The 21742-nt window shown below is 45.8% G+C and overlaps 2 protein-coding genes across 2 annotated transcripts in view; one reads left to right on the top strand and one right to left on the bottom strand.

The window, feature by feature from the left end:
• Positions 1–21742, bottom strand: part of LOC117562065 (receptor-type tyrosine-protein phosphatase gamma-like) — a 323613-nt gene that overhangs the window by 245501 nt on the left and 56370 nt on the right.
• Positions 1631–17720, top strand: LOC117562069 (uncharacterized protein K02A2.6-like). Its single transcript, XM_034239844.1, has 2 exons — positions 1631–4391; positions 17399–17720. The coding sequence occupies exon 1, from the start codon at positions 1652–1654 to the stop codon at positions 3320–3322; it is 1671 nt and encodes a 556-aa protein (XP_034095735.1). The 5' UTR covers positions 1631–1651; the 3' UTR covers positions 3323–4391; positions 17399–17720.

The raw sequence follows: 21742 nt of genomic DNA, 5'->3' as shown, positions 1-21742 counted from the left end.
CCAGGGTACGGCAGCACGCCGGTCCTGTGATAATTGTGGCTCATCATCGCACCAGAGTCGAGCTCCGAACTGCCCTGCCAAGGGACAGAGGTGTCAACGCTGTGGCAGACAGAACCATTTTGCACGGGTCTGTCGCTCTGTTCCTTCAGCCGACAGCCCACCTCCACGTACGCCTGGGCCACACGCACCGACGACCATCCACTCAGTGGGCGCCATCTCCCGACGGCTGAAGTGCTGCACGGTGGAGCTGGATGGGGTCTGCCTCCTGCTGCTGCTGGATACGGGGGCCTCCAAGTCGCTCCTGAATGTTTCCACGGTCCGGCGTCTCTTTCCGCTCCGAACAATCACCGCCGATGCCGAAGATCTGTACGGGTATGGACACTCTAAAATTGGAATGGCGGGCACACTCACCTTGGCTGTGCATTACGGGACTAAGGCTCTCCCCGCATTCACCTTTCAAGTGTCTCACCAGGGGGCCAACCTCATGGGTTTTGATTTGTTTTGTGAGTTGGGTTTCACCCTTGTGGACAATTCTGGGGCCGCTATCTTGTCTGTTGGCTCGCCGTGGCATCAGCGCTGGCCTGCCCTGTTCAGTGGTTTGGGCTGCCTCACCGCCTTTGACCACCAGCCCCTCCTCAAGCCTGAGGTACACCCCGTGATTCAGCCCATACGCCGCCTGCCTCTCGCCCTGCGCGACGACATCACCGCCGAGCTTTCTACCATGACGCGGGCATCATCGAACGCATTGATGCTTCCCCGTGGATTTCAAACCTGGTGGTGGTGAAGAAGAAGTCAGGGGGCCTGCGCCCGTGCATCGAACTCAGGCCGGTGAACAAGGCCGTGATACCTGACAGGTATCCGCTGCCCACAGTGGAGGAGCTAGCCGCACAATTCTACGGCTCTTCCATGTTCACAAAGCTAGACCTTCGTCAAGGCTACCTGCAGGTTCCGCTGCACCCTGACAGCCGCAACCTTACAGCTTTCGTGACTCATGTCGGAGTGTTTCGCTACACCCGCATGCCTTTTGGCCTCAGCTCGGCCCCCAGCTGTTTTCAAAAAATCATGTCCACCATCTTCGCCGGCATCCCGGGCGTGGTCGTCTTCCTGGACGACATAGTGGTTCATGGTGCTACACCAGCTGTTCATGACGAACGCCTGGCGAGGGTGCTGGACGTCCTCGCCAGTCACAACCTCACACTCAATGGGGAAAAGTGCACCTTCGCTGTTCCAGCCATCGAGTTTGTGGGGTTCCGCCTGACCGCCGACGGCCTCAGCCCGCTACACTCCAACGTAGAGGCTGTGCTGCGCCTGCCTGAGCCGTCCTGTCCGGCTCAGATCTCTTCGTTTCTGGGGATGACGGCCTACTACCTGCGTTTCCTTCCTCAGTACTCCTCGACCACTACGCGCACTCCTGAAACATGACGCGGTCTGGGAGTGGACCCCGGCCTGCTCTGCCGCTATTCGCCAGCTCAAGACGCAGCTCACCTCAACGCCGGTGCTCGCATTCTTTAACCTGACGAGCCCCACGTTCGTGACCTGTGACGCATCCAATACGGCAATAGGGGCGGTGCTGTCCCAGATCCAGGGGGGCACAGAACGCCCGGTGGCATTCGCCTCTCGGTCCCTCAACTCGGCCGAACAGAAATACTCAATGGGGGAGCGGGAGGCGCTGGCCTGCGTCTGGGCGTGCGAGCGATGGCACATGTACGTGTATGGGCGACATTTTACATTGCGTACTGACCATCAGGCTCTTACAGCCCTGCTTGCTACATCGGGGTCGGGGCACAAACCGCTGAGGATCTACCGCTGGTCAGAGAGACTCCTGCCGTATGACTTCACCACAGTGTTTACTCCCGGCAGGGAGAATGTGGTGGCTGACCTGCTCTCCCGCGCCACCCCCACCCCAGCGCCCGGCGCGGGCCCGGACGCAACAGAGTCAGAGCTCATACTCATGCTCCACACCCCGCTTCAGGCCGCGGTTTCCCTGGATGACCTTCGGCTCGCATCGGAGGAAGACCCCATGCTCTCCCGGCTCCGCACTTACATCCGGGAGGGATGGCCTGCGAAGTTCCCAGAGGAGCTGGCGCCTTTTCATCGGGTCAAGGACGAGCTGACCTGCTGGAATGGTGTCTGCGTGGCCCGGGGCCTCCGCACGTTCGTTCCCATCGACCTCAGGGCCCGCGTATTGTCTATGGCGCACGAGGGCCACCTGGGTATCGTGAAGGTAAAACAGCGCTGCAGGGATTTGGTGTGGTGGCCGGGAATAGATCGAGATATAGAGACAATGGTGAAGGAGTGCACGGCCTGCCTGCTCAGTGGCAAAACTGGCCCGCCACTCCCACCGCCCCTGCAGCCCTTGCAGTGGCCGCGCGCGCCTTGGGAGCACATGCAGCTGGACATCTGTGGGGAGCTGCATGGCGTCCCGCACCACCAACGCTTCCTCCTAGTGGCCTACGACCTCCATTCGAAATGGCCAGAGGTGGTCGCCACAGGGTCCGTAACGGCTCGGGTGGTCACAGACTTCCTCTCCTCTCTGTTTGCTCTGTGGGGCAGTCCTAACGCCATCACTACGGATAACGGCCCACAGTTTGTCTCCTCTGAGTTCGCCACCTTTGTGGAAGGGAGGGGGATTAAACACATCCGTACAGCTTTCTACCACCCGCAAGCAAATGGGGGTGTGGAAAGGTTCAACCAAACCCTAAAGAACGGGATCAGAGCACACCTGGCAGATGGTCTTCCGTTCTCAGCTGCACTGCTTCACACCTTGCTTCACTACCGGGCGACGCCGCATTCAACTACCGGCAGCTCCCCAGCCCTCTTGATGATGGGCCGTGAGCTGCAGCTCCCTTTGGATCGGCTACGGGCCCCGGTGGCCGTCACGCCAACAGCCACACCCTGCCAGAGCGCCAGGGTTGCAGAGGCTCAGCGTCGCATGAAGCAGCGGTTCGACAAGAGACGGAGGGTGAGAGCGCCTCCCTTCACAGTGGGGGACTGGGTCAGGATTCACCGTCCTAACCGGGACCACAAGCTGCTATCCTTCTGGACGGCGCCGATGAAGGTCACCGCTCAACTGGGGTCAGCCACCTTTCGTCTGGCCGACGGATCACAGTGGCATGCAAGCCGGCTTCGGAAGGTGGCACCGCCCCCCATCGTGGACCCAGGGCCCAGGGAGGACGGGGACTTTGTTTTTCCTGATGAGCAGTTGCAGGGTCCAGCCGGGTTCCCACCTGAGCCGGTTGAGCCAGTGGTTCGTTTTGAAGCTCATCCGGCCCGTGTCCGGGTCAGACCAAGATACTTGGAAGACTATATTGTGAGCTTGTGACTCTCAGGGGTAGTGTTCAGAGCATAGTCTGTTGCGTGGCAGAATAATCCACATGGCTATGCTGGTGACTGGCAGTCTACCCAGTTCATCTAGAGTAGATAGCTAAAAGTTAATTGGGTTCCTTGTGGGGGGGGGGTAAATGTTATGTATGTGTCACATCAGGTGTGACTGTGCCTTTAAGATGGCACCGGGAGTTTTGGGATGTGTGAACCGGATACAGTTGTGTTGTTGGAATGTTGTCATGGAAGCGTATACAACAACGTGTTCAATAAACGGTCAACACAGATGTCGTAGTCCATAGTCTTTTATATACAACATGAGATTTAACTACTACACTGAGAGGAGAGATAACGGCTCTAAAAGCCGAAAAATGACGCAGCGATAACAACACTAACAGCCCAGATAGACTCACAAAAGCAAACGTTAAAGGAGCTAACCGAAGCGGCTAACGGCTCATCAGATATAGTGCAGGAGCTGGAAAGTAAGGTCAAGACACTCTGTGAGCAAGTGGGAACTCTCAGAAAAATGCCTCGACTTGGAAGGCCGTTCGAAGAGGAAAAACCTGAGAGTGGCCGGAGTAAAAGAAGGGAAAGAAAATGGACAGAGATCAAGGCTTATTGTGGCAGAACTGCTGAAGGAGACGCTAGGCTTGGAAAAAGCACCCAAAATAGACAGAGCCCATAGAGCCCTACGGAGACGTGCTGGGGACAAAACCGCAGAGACACCTGATTGCTAGGGTACACTATTGTCACACTTTTGAAGACATCATGAAGAAGGTGATCTCTACCAGAGACCTGACATTCCAGGGTCAGCGGATACAGATCTTCAGGGACCTCCCAACTGAAGTCGTTAAACGCCGAGCTGCGTTCACCCCAACCAGGAGGACTAGGCTACGAGTGTCACACAACGGCGGAGAGGTTATTTGCGGATCCGGAGGAGGCTCGGCAATACGCGGAACGTCTCTTCGGGTCTGCAGAGGAGGAGTAAGATGAGTGCACTCCATTCCGGAGCCAAGACTGAAGGACTTTAAACTTTGATTTTCCAGAGACTGACAGAAAAAAGTCCTAACGTGAGTTTCGTATAAGTGAACTAAATGTGTGGCTCTTGGTAACGCGTGTTGTTTATACAGGTTTTCAATACATGTTACTCAGGGGTTTTATTATTAGGGAGACGTGTGGCGCAGTGGGTTAATGCGCTGATCTTCGAATCAGATGATAGCAAGTTTGAGTCCCACTGCAGTCAGCATGTCGTTGTGTCCCTGAGACTCTTCACCCCAAATTGCTCCTGTGTGGATTGCCCACAGTATTGAGTATGTAAGTCGCTTTGGATAAAAGCGTCTAACAAGTAATTATTAACCAAAGTTCTGCCCTCTTCTGTTTGTGGGCCTATGTCTATATTTGCCTAATACTGCTCTTACTGAGTTGATAAATATGAGGAGGCTTGCACTAGGTGGAAACCATGTTAAATATACCTCTGTTTTGGTTGTTGTTAGTGTTGAGGCTGTTTCTCCCTGAGCCCTCAGTCTCGCTCTACTAGATGAGTACACAATTATACACTCCTATAGTGAACAAATCTGACAAGTTCCGAGTCCGACTTAACAAAGAAACAAAGTACAATCAATCTGAATAGCCTTTTTGTTAATGATTTTTTTCGTTTTATACATGGGCAAGGCTCAGTACCATAAATTGCTGAGCTTATCTGAACACCTTATTTGGTGGTTTTGGGTTTATTATTAAGGTGGAGCAACAGTGGAAGGACAGTATGATAGTGATTAAGAACTGGGGGATATGTAGCTGCAGGAGAACTTGGATGTCTGGGGAGGAGGATCGGCCCCACTCCTTAGAGTTCAACTTTGGTCGTGCAGAGGATATGTATGTTTCTGTTTTGGTTTGTATTTTCATTTTTACGGGGGCAAATTTGAGGCTGGGTTGGGGTGGGGAGCAGTGCCACTGCGGTTATATCGCTGGAGGGAGATGTAGAGATTACATCAAAAGACACAATCTAAGGGACCCTTTGCTGTGACAACAGATAATATATCAAGATTGATGCAAAACAAGTGACATTTGACCTTTTAAGAGATTTAGCAAAAAAAAACACTTCTGGGGTCATTTGGGTGGATTTGACCTATCTCTGGCCCCCCTTGCTCGATTTTGCTGATTGACATCTCTTTCTAACCGTCAGAGCCAATGGAATCGAGGAGAACTCCCACATACTCCTTATTTGGTAATGTGTGTGTGTGAGACTGACGCATAGCCAAAACCGGAAGCTGCGATAACTCTGGTGGCTACCATTAGCAGCTAACTTTTACTCTCCGATATTTACTTAAAAATTGAATTATGGATTATAAATAAAAAAAAATGATTCCACAGAAACATTATCAACCTATGGATTAACCGATTCAGCCGCGTTTTTTCTCATTTTAATGCCATTGAACACGTATTTGGATCAGATTGACAGCTACGGTGAGACGATCTACCTAGAAGCTCCGTAAAGGTACGTGTTGTGATGTCTGTGTTTGCTTCCCCTGTCGCGAGTTCGGATCACTCAGTGATTATACTATATACCTAAATTATCTGTGGAACCTCAGCTTTAATCGGATATCTTGTAAGTGCAGCTACGATAAGTAATAAGGGTATCTTTTATCTTGAGTTCTGTGCCAAAGTGCTTTAGCATTTTTCGCACAGGGGTCATTTTAGATGCTTCTTATGAGACTTGTGTTTTGTTTTGGTAAAATGGTTTGTATCGTCAATTAACTGAGATTATTCCCGTTAATCTGGTATAACACATTAATAGGTTCTTAAATATTACGATCCCCTGAGACACAGTGTCGTGAAAAAAAGAAAAAAAAAATGACCCGCCGAGGGGGTCCTTGGGGCTTAACAGGTTAAGACAAAAATAGAGTTTTGGAAAACTCTGCCAATTTCCTTACTAGGTAGGATCAATGCAGTGAAGATGATCTTTCTCCCTCAGCTGTTATACCTCTTTCAGAACTTACCTTTATATCTTACTCAAGCCTTTTTCACAAAACTTTGGAACTATAAGTCCCATAGGATTAAGAAAGGTCACTTGTGCAAGACTAAGACGATGCCAGACTTTATGCGCTATTATTGAGCGGCAAATATTCGTTCTGTCTCCTATTGGCTAGACGAGACGGTTGTACTCGCAGACTGGCTTGACTTGGAACGAGAAGACTGCCTACCCTCCTCTCTTGGTGCCATAGTTATGTCTCCCGTGCGTCTTAAAAAGTCATACTATAATAATAACCCGATTATTCATAATACAGGTCAGATTTGGAGACAAATTACAAAACAACTTAAACTTAGGGCCTTGTCCTTCAATGTTCCCCTATCATCAAACCCATTGTTTACCCCTTCAATTATGGATGGAACCTTTGACAGATGGAGAGAGTTAGGAATGGGTAGCGTCGGCGATTTATACATCCGTGGTACATTTGCATCATTCCAGCAGCTTCAGGAAAACTATGGGCTGGCTAGGGCGGATTTCTTTAAATACCTCCAGATTAGGCATTTTGTGAGGACCCACCTACATGACTTTGAGACTGCAACACCTGACAAGCTTGACCACTGTCTGAGAGACTGTTTAGCAGAGAGAGATACAGTGTCATTTATATATGACGTACTACAAGACTATGGACAAGTTGATACAAACTGTATACAAAAAGACTGGGAAAAAGGAAATAGCAGAGGACACCTGGGAAAAGGCCTTGAACTATGTGAGTATCTGTTCCCTTAATGCCAGGCACTGCCTCATACAGTTCAAAATCATACATAGGTGGCACTACTCTAAAGTAAAACTCTATAGAATCTTTCACCAATCTGTGAGAAATGTGAACAATCAGAGGCAGACTTACTTCATAGCTATGTGCTATGCCCTAAACTACAGAACTTTTGGGTCGCAATATTCTCATTCTTTTCAAAGGCATTTAAAGTCCTACTACATCCAGATCCAGTGTTGGTGATACTGGGCACATCTGAACAATGTAACACACTTCAAAATTCACAACTTCATCTCCTGTCCTATGGTCTCCTGTGTGCAAAGAAACTTATTTACAGCTCCTTGGCAGGCTGGCTCTGCGAGTGCATTGCACATGCCTACGGACAGGCGGGGAGAGCCTTCCCTACGGGGGTCCGTGCACACTCTACACGAGCCATGGCTGTGTCAACAGCCTTATTTAACGGCGTGAGTGTGGAGGACATATGCACGGCGGCGTCTTGGTCAACGCCAGGCCTCTTCATAAAGTTGTATCTCTTGGACATGTCTGGCTCCTTCTCATCGTCTGTGCTTGCTGGGGCAATGCAGGACTGGTGAGGAGAGAGGGGGGCTGTGGGTCAGAGGGCATCCGACCCCCCCCCCCCTCCCTCGGGCGTAATGCGCTTACGTTTCCTCGGGCCCCGGGGGACGTGACGCGCACTGGGCCCATAGGGGCTGGAGGACTCTTTTCCCCTGCTTTAGGGCAGGGGGGGGGGGAGTCCTCCACGTCATAGCACACCTCCACGGGGTAAGCTCGTCAAAGTGTGCTCTGTCAGCCGCAGCCCCAATTTTTTCTCCACGGTTACGACCGGGGGAGAGGTGAGTGAGGCGCAGCGGCTTCTAACTAGAAAGCCGGTCAGAGACAGTGAGATGGAACAGTGTTGTTGTTGGACGACAGCGCGCATACATCGGGGCTCCGCCCACTCTACCCATAGAGTCCAGTAGAGGGCTGTGAGAGATATAACGAGGGTTTACGTATTGTAACCCTTGTTATATAAACACAGGTGGAGCCCTCTACTCAGGGGCCCTGTCTGTCCTATGCTGCTTGCTGAAGAGAAGTGTAGGATGACAGTCAGGAGGCGAGGCCTCCTTTTATGCGGTGAGATGCGCACACATTCAGGTAGGCCTGCCCCGGGGCCGGCTACGTCTAGAAAGTCTCAGTGGATAAATGCTTGCATGATAGGATCAAGGGGAGTACACATAGAGTCCAGTAGAGGGCTCTGCCTGTGTTTATATAACAAGGGTTACCATACGTAACCCCTCGTTTTTCTACTTTCCTCCACAACTGTTTTCATAGTTTGGGCCATTAGCTTCAAAGGGAAATCTTATTGCTGCGTTCATAGGACCAGTTACTCCCCTTTCCTTGACCAGAACATAGCCAGCTCCATGAATCACATGCTTTTCCCAGTTGAGTTGGGAAAAACGTGGCTGTCCTTTGGGATGAACTGGAAGGCTGAATGAAAGCCAGGCCTTATCAGCCAGCACCAGAGTTGGACCACTCTAATGCTCTTGTTTAATTCTTGTGAATGAAAGCAATTCCCTGCAGCCACGTTCTGAAATCTGGGGAAATAATAAATAAAATAAAAGCTGTCATATCAGCAGAATAATTCAAAACTCCAGTTTTATGTGGCACATAAAGATTCGGTATGGCTCCATATATGGCTGCTAGATAAAGTTAGAGTTTTTATTTAAATAAGATGGTGGATGAAGAGACAAATACTGTCAATTGTCTACAAGTGTTCATACTGAAACCTGATGATTTGCAACTACAAGGATTCCCAGTCATATCGCATCACACTGTTTCACCATTACTTCCTTTTTTTCTTTCTCTGAAATAGACTGACTCCAACTTGGTCTCATTATTCAATAGGCCCAAGATGTAATTCTAAAGAGTATAACAGACATAAAGTCCACATTTAGCTGGTAGTCTGCTGGGCCAAGAAAAATAAAGGGTGCATGGATTATTTATATATAAATAACAAATATGTTGTGTTATTCAAGTAGATTCTACAACTAGCAATTCTACAGCTTGTGCATTTCCCACTAAAATAGCTGTATCTTACGCCTGAGCAATTATTGGGCACAGTTTAACCAAAACAATATAAACTCCATGTCCCTCAAAGTGATCCATTTCTGTCGTAACTCTATCTTCAGAACTCAGCTCTGTTCAGTGCTGATCACAGAACCAGTCCCAGCGCACGCTAAAGAGGAAGGACTTGTTTCATAGGCTTTTCTGGATAAATGTTTCATCACAAATGAAACAGTCTTCAATCACTTTGATGCGCTGCTCATTAATCCAGCCACAGGGAGACGTTTATGGGGCTCAGGTCTTCAGTGAGTCTGTCATGTTGCAGCGGGGGGAGTCAGTACTTTGTGCTCATGGTTGTCTTTGGAATGTCTTTGAACTAAGTCTCCTTGTGGATCAATAACCCCCACTGGCTCCATAATAGCTCTGTAATATCTGAGAGCTCTGTCTTCCTGCTCTCACCTCTTTGTGATTCCTATGATCAACCTGGATATAAAGAAACCCTTATCAATGGCAAGAGGAAGGAAAGGCTATAATTTGTAGCAATGGAGTGAAAGAGGAAGGTGAATAAATGTTGCTCTGTGAGGAGTCGGGAGGGAGAGGAGGAGGAAGCCTGTCTCCCTCTCGGTGATCAGCTGTAACAGCCCTTTAGCTTCCTGGAGTTCAAAAGCCTGAGTGGGAGAGGTCGAGACACTTTCAAGCCTGGAAGCAATACATCTGAACAACACCAAACAACTGATTTATTTTCTGCTCAGAAAAACACTTTGGAGAGGGGAACCCCCCGTCGCTCCGAGGCAGGCAGGGTCGCATTTCTACTTTATCATCTTCATATCTGAGGCCTGTCCTAGACCGGCTGCAACCTGGAATCAGAGCTGATGGGTGGTCCGAAGCCTTGGTTAAAAATACCTCCTGCTCCCTCCACCCTGAGAGAACTGGAACACATCGGGTCTCACGTCCAGAACAACATCCCAAAGTGACAGACAATCAAAATCACACACTGAAGGTTTTTGGTTTTATTCAATAAATCAGAAAACTAGAAAAGTATGTAAGTCAAACAATACTTACATTAGTTGGAGCTATATGTATGTTGGTGTTTGTCCACAAGATGCTTTTATTTTTGTATTTCTGCTGTTGTTTGTAGTGGTGAATGCTTGTTAAAAACAGCGACAAAACTGGCAACAACAGTTGATGAGATCAATCACCTCAGAATGTGTGTGAGTGTGCACAAGGACTACTTTTACTGTCGCTACTTTCACTATATTTTGATGAAAATACTTTTCTACTTTTACTTGAGGAACATTTTGAATGCAGGACTTTTACTGTGACAGAGTCTTCCTACACTCTGGTACTTCTACTTTTACTCAAGTACAAGATCTGAGTACTTCTACTTTTACTCAAGTACAAGAGTACTTTTCCCACCTCTGTGCGTGCATGTGTGTGTATGTGCGTGTGTGCGTGTATGTGTGTGTGTGTGTGATCATCATCAAACACAGATGTGATGTAGTGTAATGTACTCAATGAAGCATTAATATTTGGGAAGGTAAGCACAGGAGACAGTCTCTCACCGTGAGCAGGCAGCAGTGATGAATAAGGCCGCCGGAGCTGCTGACACCTTAATGCATCATTATTATAGATGTTCTAAGTGGTTTCTGAGGGAGGGGAGGACGAGCTGATTTAAAGCTAACAAACCACCTGGAAACTAAATGTACATGCATTCATTCTACAATGTAACCAGAGTCTATCTATCACTGTGAACAACTCTCTTCAAGCAGTAAGTAAAAGAACAAAGAATGAATCACTCATATATTTATGAAACTAAACTAAAACTGGCTGAATGTAAACAGGGGCATTGGATCAGGGATAAGAGGGTCATGTTGGAATACAATGGTTCATATGTTGTTGTTTCATGTAATCATAAAACAGATCCAAAACCTTTTTCTGTCTTTTACCACTCTTAAAGGAAGCGTAATAGGAGCTATTATGTTCATTTTCAGGTGTATGTAGTGTCTCTACTTTAAAGAGTCTTCTCCTGCTGATGTTCAGGTGTATATCAGTATGTAGTGTCTCTACTTTAAAGAGTCCTCTCCTGCTGATGTTCAGGTGTATATCAGTATGTAGTGTCTCTACTTTAAAGAGTCCTCTCCTGCTGATGTTCAGGTGTATATCAGTATGTAGTGTCTCTACTTTAAAGAGTCCTCTCCTGCTGATGTTCAGGTGTATATCAGTATGTAGTGTCTCTACTTTAAAGAGTCCTCTCCTGCTGATGTTCAGGTGTATATCAGTATGTAGTGTCTCTACTTTAAAGAGTCCTCTCCTGCTGATGTTCAGGTGTATATCAGTATGTAGTGTCTCTACTTTAAAGAGTCCTCTCCTGCTGATGTTCAGGTGTATATCAGTATGTAGTGTCTCTACTTTAAAGAGTCCTCTCCTGCTGATGTTCAGGTGTATATCAGTATGTAGTGTCTCTACTTTAAAGAGTCCTCTCCTGCTGATGTTCAGGTGTATATCAGTATGTAGTGTCTCTACTTTAAAGAGTCCTCTCCTGCTGATGTTCAGGTGTATATCAGTATGTAGTGTCTCTACTTTAAAGAGTCCTCTCCTGCTGATGTTCAGGTGTATATCAGTATGTAGTGTCTCTACTTTAAAGAGTCCTCTCCTGCTGATGTTCAGGTGTATATCAGTATGTAGTGTCTCTTCTTTAAAGAGTCCTCTCCTGCTGATGTTCAGGTGTATATCAGTATGTAGTGTCTCTACTTTAAAGAGTCCTTTCCTGCTGATGTTCAGGTGTATATCAGTATGTAGTGTCTCTACTTTAAAGAGTCCTTTCCTGCTGATGTTCAGGTGTATATCAGTATGTAGTGTCTCTACTTTAAAGAGTCATCTCCTGCTGATGTTCAGGTGTATATCAGTAGTGTCTCTACTTTAAAGAGTCCTCTCCTGCTGATGTTCAGATGTATATCAGTATGTAGTGTATCTACTTTAAAGAGTCCTCTCCTGCTGATGTTCAGGTGTATATCAGTATGTAGTGTCTCTACTTTAAAGAGTCCTCTCCTGCTGATGTTCAGGTGTATATCAGTATGTAGTGTCTCTACTTTAAAGAGTCCTCTCCTGCTGATGTTCAGGAGTATATCAGTATGTATTGTCTCTACTTTAAAGAGTCCTCTCCTGCTGATGTTCAGGTGTATATCAGTATGTAGTGTCTCTACTTTAAAGAGTCCTCTCCTGCTGATGTTCAGGTGTATATCAGTATGTAGTGTCTCTACTTTAAAGAGTCCTCTCCTGCTGATGTTCAGGTGTATATCAGTATGTAGTGTCTCTACTTTAAAGAGTCCTCTCCTGCTGATGTTCAGGTGTATATCAGTATGTAGTGTCTCTAATTTAAAGAGTCCTCCCCTGCTGATGTTCAGGTGTATATCAGTATGTAGTGTCTCTACTTTAAAGAGTCATCTCCTGCTGATGTTCAGGTGTATATCAGTATGTAGTGTCTCTACTTTAAAGAGTCCTCTCCTGCTGATGTTCAGGTGTATATCAGTATGTAGTGTCTCTACTTTAAAGAGTCCTCTCCTGCTGATGTTCAGGTGTATATCAGTATGTAGTGTCTCTACTTTAAAGAGTCCTCTCCTGCTGATGTTCAGGTGTATATCAGTATGTAGTGTCTCTACTTTAAAGAGTCATCTCCTGCTGATGTTCAGGTGTATATCAGTATGTAGTGTCTCTACTTTAAAGAGTCCTCTCCTGCTGATGTTCAGGTGTATATCAGTATGTAGTGTCTCTACTTTAAAGAGTCCTCTCCTGCTGATGTTCAGGTGTATATCAGTATGTAGTGTCTCTACTTTAAAGAGTCCTCTCCTGCTGATGTTCAGGTGTATATCAGTATGTAGTGTCTCTACTTTAAAGAGTCCTCTCCTGCTGATGTTCAGGTGTATATCAGTATGTAGTGTCTCTACTTTAAAGAGTCCTCTCCTGCTGATGTTCAGGTGTATATCAGTATGTAGTGTCTCTACTTTAAAGAGTCCTCTCCTGCTGATGTTCAGGTGTATATCAGTATGTAGTGTCTCTACTTTAAAGAGTCCTCTCCTGCTGATGTTCAGGTGTATATCAGTATGTAGTGTCTCTACTTTAAAGAGTCCTCTCCTGCTGATGTTCAGGTGTATATCAGTATGTAGTGTCTCTACTTTAAAGAGTCCTCTCCTGCTGATGTTCAGGTGTATATCAGCATGTAATGTCTCTACTTTAAAGAGTCCTCTCCTGCTGATGTTCAGGTGTATATCAGTATGTAGTTTCTCTACTTTAAAGAGTCCTCTCCTGCTGATGTTCAGGTGTATATCAGTATGTAGTGTCTCTACTTTAAAGAGTCCTCTCCTGCTGATGTTCAGGTGTATATCAGTATGTAGTGTCTCTACTTTAAAGAGTCCTCTCCTGCTGATGTTCAGGTGTATATCAGTATGTATGTAGTGTCTCTAATTTAAAGAGTCCTCTCCTGCTGATGTTCAGGTGTATATCAGTATGTAGTGTCTCTACTTTAAAGAGTCCTCTCCTGCTGATGTTCAGGTGTATATCATTATGTAGTCTCTCTACTTTAAAGAGTCCTGTCCTGCTGGGACATGTCCCCATGCTTTAATGTTCAAAAAGTTATATATTTTTCTCATAATGCCTGTGCTGCAGCACCTCTTCTACCCTGTCTGAAACCAGAACCCAGTGGGGCTCATTAACATGCTTATTGTAATTGTAAGTGCACTGTCTTGATGGAGCATATGTGTGGGCTGGACCTGTATTATACAGGAAAGGAGTGAGAGGGTCGAGTTGTCGATTCTTGTTCTGTTTTCTGTGACTATTCTTGTAGCTGAGAGGTTTTTACAACCCACCTCGGCTCCGCCTGTTCGTTTGGCAAGCTGCTTAAAATCATAACAGGAAGGAAATCAGAAGACACCAGGATACCAGTAAAACAATAATCTGTTTTAATTATAAAAGGAAATAATACAATGCAATACAATACAATATAATATAATATAAGGAGTACTCCTGCCCTGGTTCGCGTGCTGCTTAGATCCTTCGGTCTTGGCAGCCAGAGAAGAGAGAGCGAACACACGAACACAGACAGGAGATACAGAGGTACCACGGGGAGGAGTCGGGGAAGATTCTCCTCCCACAGAGCCCATCCTGCAGCATTCCAGAAACTTTGGTTGTGTCTAAAGAATATTCCCTTGCTCACAAAGATATATACAAAGTTCTAATTTATCATATTCCCAGCTCAGACTACTTATTATTAATACAAAGTAATTAAACGCACACATCTACTATTCAAGATATGTAGACTTCCCTTGGTGGAGATTTTAAGAAGAATGTTTCCTCCCCTCCCTCTCTAGTCTTCTGTCATGAAAAAGCTGCTTCTATTTCATACAGAGTAATTAAACATGTTTAAGCCAACTATCCACGGGGCCTTTCACCTTCGTCTTACACACCTCATCGCTTCACGTGTAGCTAACGAGTCAGTCGTATGATTCTGAAAAATCCACGAGGTTTTTAACCGTTGCTTTATTCATTTTATTGGTTACCTATTTACGCTAAAATATGTATTGCATTATACCATCAAGACTATGACACTAGGAAATATTCCTGACAACTCTAAACATTTGAATATGGCCAAATCACAGATTTTGAGTGTAACGGGTATCCGCGCTTACCTGGTATTTTGTATAGAGACCTGTCGTGAGTAAATCTGATTTTGTCAGAAATCGGGAGAAATATTACCCCGGGAAGAAATCGGGAGTCTCCCGCGAAAATCGGGAGGGTTGGCAAGTATGACGGTCACTGGTCTTCTCCCTCTCACAAAGGTAGGAATAACAGTTTTAAGGTGGTTTTATGGTCTTTTAAATTAACTTATGCAAGTGGCTAATTTAGTTTGGGTTTTATTAGGGCAAGTGCAAGACGTGATTTTACCGTTGACGGAGGGAAACTCTCCCGACAGGCACGAGACCAGGGGCCTCATTTATAACGCCGTGCGTAGGATTCACGTGGGAAGGTTGCTTACGTAGTAGAAATCCCAAAAATAGGTACAGAAATGTTCCGACATTTTCCGATTCACCAAACATTGCGTACCGGCAAGAAAAGTGCGTACAGCACTTCCTACACCGGTTTCCCTTTATAAATCACAATCGACTCGAAATGCGGTGCAGCTTTTGCGGGCTTCACGTAACGCCCAGATTTGCCTATAAATAGTCAAAGAAACGCCCATTCATTCATTCATTCATTCTGACTGACTGCATGAAGAAGATCGCAGGAAATGACGACAGAACAGCTAAAACAGACATCTCACACCGTGTCAGATGTTGGTTATTTTGGGGAGGTGGAGATAAATCATATTGTTTGGTGGATGCCGTTTGAACCAGAGTAGCAGCATGGAGGTCGGATCGTCACCAAAATAAATAAATAAGTGGTCCGAAAAAGGTTCATGACAAAAAACAATACACATAGCCTTCCTCAGGCAGTGTGTTTGTACCGGGGACAGGAGACCCCCCCTTGATGAGAGACGACATGATCGGGGAATCCCTCCGGAGTGGAGTCATGACGACTGGATCTGAATTATGTTTTTGTATTTGGTGGTTTGTGTCCCAGCTGTCGATCAGCTGTGCGCAGCGTCTCCACTGCAGCAACTCTATATCCACCAGTTAAAGGAAATACAACTAATGTGTTGTGTTATATTAGCTGTACATTACATTGCATTTAGCTGACGCTTTTATCCAAAGCGACTTACAATAAGTGGGTTCGTCCAACAAAATACAACTTGAAGAAAACAGAATCATAAAAGTACATCAGGTTTCATAGAGCAAAAACATTTCAAGTGCTACTCAACTGGCTTTAGAAAAGCCAGTCCTTTATTAGTATATAAGTGCTTTGTTAATAGTTCTATCGCTCGAAGTGGAGTCGAAAGAGATGAGTTTTCAGTTTGCGCCGGAAGATGTGCAAGCTATCTGCCGTCCTGATGTCAATGGGGAGCTCATTCCACCATCCTGGAGCCAGGACAGCAAACCCACGTGTTTTCGCCGTTGGGAACTTGGGTCCCCCTCGCAGCGAGGGCGCAGCGAGTCGTTTGGCTGATGCAGAGCGTAGTGCACGCGCTGGGGTGTACGGTTTAACCATGTCCTGGATGTAGGAAGGGCCAGATCCATTCGCAGCATGGTAAGCAAGTACCAGTGTCTTGAAGTGGATTCTAGCAGTTACCGGAAGCCAGTGAAGGGAGCGGAGGAGCGGAGTGGTGTGGTAACATTTAGGAAGGTTGAAGACCAGACGAGCCGCTGCATTCTGGATGAGCTGCAGAGGTCGGATGGCACATGCAGGTAGACCAGCCAGGAGGGAGTTGCAGTAGTCTAGGCGTGTACAATTTACCACATATGGTGTTCTTAGTTTCCATACCTCCTGTGTTTTATGAGCGACTTATCAAGTCTTAGCAAACGGCATAAAACACGATTAAACATGGTATTATATAAAACCATGCTCGTACAACCTATAGAAATGCAAAACCGCATCATTTATGAGAAAACATTTCATAACATTAACACAACATATTCGAGGTGGTTTTAAATAACATATCCGTATTTATTTATTTCTCCAAGTTATGTTTTTGTGTGCGCTGAGGAGTCGCAAACAGGCGTTTGTTTAATTAAGATTGGCTTTAATCAATGTTTGAAAATGAATTCTTCATATGATAAATGAGAGGTAACATTTTGTTTATGGTATTCTTTCCACACATTTCTCTCCATTCTTCCTTCTGCCAACGGTGTCGCAGTTTCTCGTCTCTCCCGTTGTTGTGCTTAGTGCGTACGCATGGGTTAGAGTTTGCGTGGAGGACCGCACGTTTTCCCGTCAACTTAGTATTTTATAAATCGCAAACATTGCGTAGAAACTGGCGTACGCCATTTTTTGAGCGTATATCCCTTTATAAATGAGGCCCCAGAACTGTTACGAGCAATTTGCTTTTAAATGGCGTTTTAAACAGACGTTTTTAAGCAACCTATTTTTTTTGTACAGAGCTTAATGCACACAACCGGCCCAGCAACCCGGTATATTAAGCGACCATTTCCCCGGCAGGATTGAGCTGAGTTGGAAAATAACTCTGTGAAAGTAGTAGGCCTATGCCTTGTTTTTAACTCTTGAATGAGGCTGGCCTTTTCAAAAGGACCAGGCCAGCCACTGTCCTTTAGTGTTTTTTTGTATTTTCTTGTTCTTTTTCTTCATGTGCAGTTTATGGCAATATAATCATTTTATTGTTTGTGTCTTAGGTTGCGCTCCTCTTCCTCGGCGGCGTAGTCCTGGGCCCGGGTGGAACGCTGCCTGCCTTCAGTGTAGGGACTGCATGGTGTGACACTTTCTTTTCTGTATGCTAAATATCTCACTGTTATTATTTTATATAGATTGTGGTTTGAATATTGCATGCTTATGTTGTTTTAGTGTGTGGCTTTTCATGTTTTTGTCCCTCGCGATTAGCAGGCGCTGCAACCCAGCACACCAGGCCTGCCCAACTGAGGAGGGTAACTTATATACATGTTGAATTATATCTGCCTGTTTAACACTTTACATTAATTGACATTTTAAACTGTTTCCAACACTTAAATAAAGCTGCGTTATATTTTTGGAATTCATGCCTCTGTCATAATTGAACCTATTGAGGGAAGCTTTAAAATCGGTCCACGACATACACTTACATTTAGGGTCCACGTGGCAGGAGGTGGCGTTGTCAGTGACTAGCTTTACCTGTGGTAACCTCAGTCACGGTTACCACATGTGTGTAAACAAGTTTGAGTTTTGTCAGGGCTCTCGTGTTGTGTACGGATTATTGTGAAAGTCACAAACTGAAAATCTAGCTTTAAAGCTCATAAAGCTAGAATGACAAGCGAACCCAAAGGGGAGCACAGTGCTGCCTTGTTAACTCCGATCACGTCACACTGTCTCTTATGTTGCCAAGCTCAAAGTTTTCAATACACTGGTCAATTACATAACACCTGCGGGACTGTGAGGAAGCTTATAGTCTTTGTCAGTGCTGTAGTCTGGGCCTATAGAGTTTTACATATAAATGAATTCCTGTGAGGCGGTAGTTGCCCGAACAGTGAGTGGCTTCAGGAACGGAGAGGGATGCACACGGCCTGACTTCATTTCACTCTGCTGTCTCACTCCCTCCCTCCAACAACAGCCCTGAGGTTAGCAAAGGCCAGACAGAAGCTGATATGGGGGAGCTCAGTCACTAGAGGTATACTCTGTGGCCCTGACCCTTCAGGGTCTCACAAACTGCATGTCCAGGCCAAGATAGTGGCCAAGTCATTGTAAATGCCGACATCAAGTGTGCGTAAATTAACAAAATGTAGGAAATGACAATCCCAATGGATGTAATAATTCATGTAGTAAATACATGAAAACATGCAGGCCAATTTGGGCAATGAGGTTGAAAGCTTGGATGGAGCTGTTTCATTACCACAACTGACATTTAAATGAGTGTTTAATAGGCAAACGTTCAAAATATTGTGCGTAGAATGTGTGAAGACGATATTCAAAGACAGCCTTCTGTATTGTGCTCAAACTCAGCCTAACAGTGCTCTTCATCATGCCATTCCCACCCGGGGCATCAAGGTTTATATGACAATTTTATATAAACATTTATTTATTTTGCAAAAACACCCTTGGCCAGCATAATAGACTATTTCGAATCATTTCTGTATGTAGCCTTAAAAGGTTTTTCACATTGCTGACAGCAAGATTTCTTTGAATATGTTCAACACCAAAGCACTTGTTCATTATTTAACTTTGAGCAAAGTTTAACAAAATAAAACATAGTTCACTTGCTGACTTTCAGACAATTTTCTTACTCAATATTTGGACTAAGATGATTATAATTGTATAAATAAGGACAGGAAATGACAAATGATCAAAAAAAGTCATTATCTCCCCATCTTCCTAAATATTCAAATCGTACTCGGTTCGCATTACATATATCGCACTGTGCCAACTTCTCTGCATATTTGTGCAAAAAAATCCATCTCTAGAAATATTTGTAATGCTACAAATCTATGCCAGATTATAAAGTACAGAACAATCCTCTGCAGACCTCTGCCCACAGTAAATGTCATGTAAGTCTCTCCTCTGATTCCAAACGTGAGACAATGGTTCAAAAACATGTGTCCTGACAGAAACCTCTGAGACCTGTCTCTATTCTTTTCCTCAACCTTCAAGAGTCTCCTGGGAGAGCTCTGCTGCCTCAGGAGGAAAATGTAAAACAGGAAGTTCTCTGGGCCTGGCGACGCTGCCACGACCCACAGAGAGAGCTGCGGGACCGGGCACCGAGTCCTGTGATCCCCCCCAGGGACTGACAGATCTGAGGCGACATAAGCAAGGCTTTGTGTGAAAACAGACAACAGCATGCGCTGCATGGAGTGCACGTCCTTGCTGAGAGGAGAGAGAGAGCACATCAAGAAGAAGGGGTCTCTCTCGATCTGAGCCGCTATGGGCTTTTGAATTCCCCGTCCCCTCACGCAGCTGGAGAAAGGGCGTCCATCAAAGAAGGTCATGCGATGCAGCATTGCCAGCCACTGATGCAACACACACCGCCTTTCATCCCTCACTGCCACAGAACACAGAACAGACAGAGACGCGGGGCGGGCTGTACAATCTGGGTTAGCGGTATGTTTAGAGCACGCTGTGACCCCACGCAATCTATCTTAAAAACCCAATTGAAATGGATCACATGAGAAATGGCCCTGAAAGTCAGCTGTGGCTTTTTCAATTTCATGATTGTTACTTTTTCATAAAAGCAAGGTGTGAAGGGGAGCGGGGAATATTGCTTTTGCCCAAAAAAGAAAAAAACACAGAAAAGGTGGTGGGTGGTCGGGTGCCGCCCTTGTCGGCAGCCAGATTATAAAAAAAATGGTACGGACTAGGCTTGGCAACTGGGACAGCATCTATTTGCCCTCTAGGTAGCATTGGGCTTTTAAAGAATGTTTTTTTGTGCCATTGAGGACAGGCACAGGAAAATATAACATTATGCTAGGAATGGCATGTGTGTCCTACCAGAGGGAAGGCCCATCATAAATAAAACAGAAATAAATATAAAAAACAAGGCAGTGCAGCCTGGCAGTCATCAGTTATCTTTGAAGGTTTAATGGAATGTAGCTGGCTGGGAGAGAAAAGAGACGGAACAAAAAGGAGAAGGATAATAAGAAAGAAGAGGCAATAAATGAGGAGAGCACAAACAGCATAAAGGCCCTGGAAATAACAAAGACAAGAAAATGCCAAGGATCCCATTACTAATAAGATCAACATCAACAACAAAACAAGCTCTTTCACAATAATATGGTTACGTACAGAGCAACTCCGTGTGTTCGCCTGCACCATCCACTCACACTGATTTACACACTGTGTTACAGGAACAGATGTTCTCCACCAGCTCTGTCCCTCTCTCTGTCTCTGACTGCATCACTTCTGCTTTCATATACTTCTGCACACACTCATTCATGTCTACAGCAGAGGTGGGAGAAGTACTCAGATCTAGTACTTTAGTACTCATTGTGCAGATTGGTCCATTTCAGAATAATATATATGATATGTTTTATAATGATTGATCATTAAAGTGTTCTCAAAGCTGAAGGTGCAGCTAGTTTGAATGACTTTTTATACTGCAGGGTAGCTTGTGAATTTACTCCAGGTGGAACTAAAGTCTGATGTAAAGGTCCCATGTCATGCTTTTCTGGTTATTACCCGTCCCCTTGTGTGTTATGAAGGTTTTTCTGCATGTAAACGAAGCCAGTCCCCACACGTGACTATGTAAACAGATTTAGGTCCCCACAAGTATAGTAATGCTAGACCACACACACCTACACACACACACACACATACACACACACACACACACACACACAGCGGCAAAACTGTGACGCGCTGGGGGGGTGGGGGTGCTAGTGGAGCCTCGCAGCGGCGAAACTGTGGCGCGCTTACACTGTAGGTGCGCCGCGTTTGGGGGTGCGGGTGCTAGTGGAGCCTCGTAGATGGGGATGCTGCAGCCCCCTCAGATCCCCCCCCCCCCCATTCCTGATAGGGTGCGTGGAAAAGGTAGGACCCAAATGCAGTATTAACAAAAAGCGAGCTTTATTTTACAAAAAGCCGATGACAAAAGAAAACAAGAAACAAACTTAACATTACCAAAACAGGGGAGCACGAGTACAGAATCCAGGATCAAAACTTCAAGGACAAACATGGAGCGTGACGTGATGGGAAGACAAACAATGGACGGATAGGGGAACACAATGAAAGACAAGACTAAATACAGAGAGGGGTAATCACGGGACAAGAAACAGTTGGGTAAAGGGGAGGCGTGTGGCGCAGTGGATAGAGCCTTGGTTTTGGGGGCAGGGGGTCACAGGTTCAAACCCCACTGCAGTCAGCATGTCGTTGTGTCCCTGAGACACTTCACCCCAAATTGCTCATGTGGGGATTGTCCACAGTGTTGAGTATGTAAGTGGCTTTGGATAAAAGTGTCTAACAAGTGACATGTAATGTAAAGGAGGGAGAAACACAAGGGCAACAGGTGAACACAATGAGACAATCAGACACACCAGGGAAACTAACGGCAGGAAGGCACA

Source organism: Gymnodraco acuticeps, unplaced genomic scaffold (assembly GCF_902827175.1).
Source record: "Gymnodraco acuticeps unplaced genomic scaffold, fGymAcu1.1, whole genome shotgun sequence".
Classification (NCBI taxonomy): Eukaryota; Metazoa; Chordata; class Actinopteri; order Perciformes; family Bathydraconidae; genus Gymnodraco; species Gymnodraco acuticeps.
Note: the sequence above shows the minus strand (reverse complement) of the source record. Positions and strands in the feature narration are given on the sequence as shown.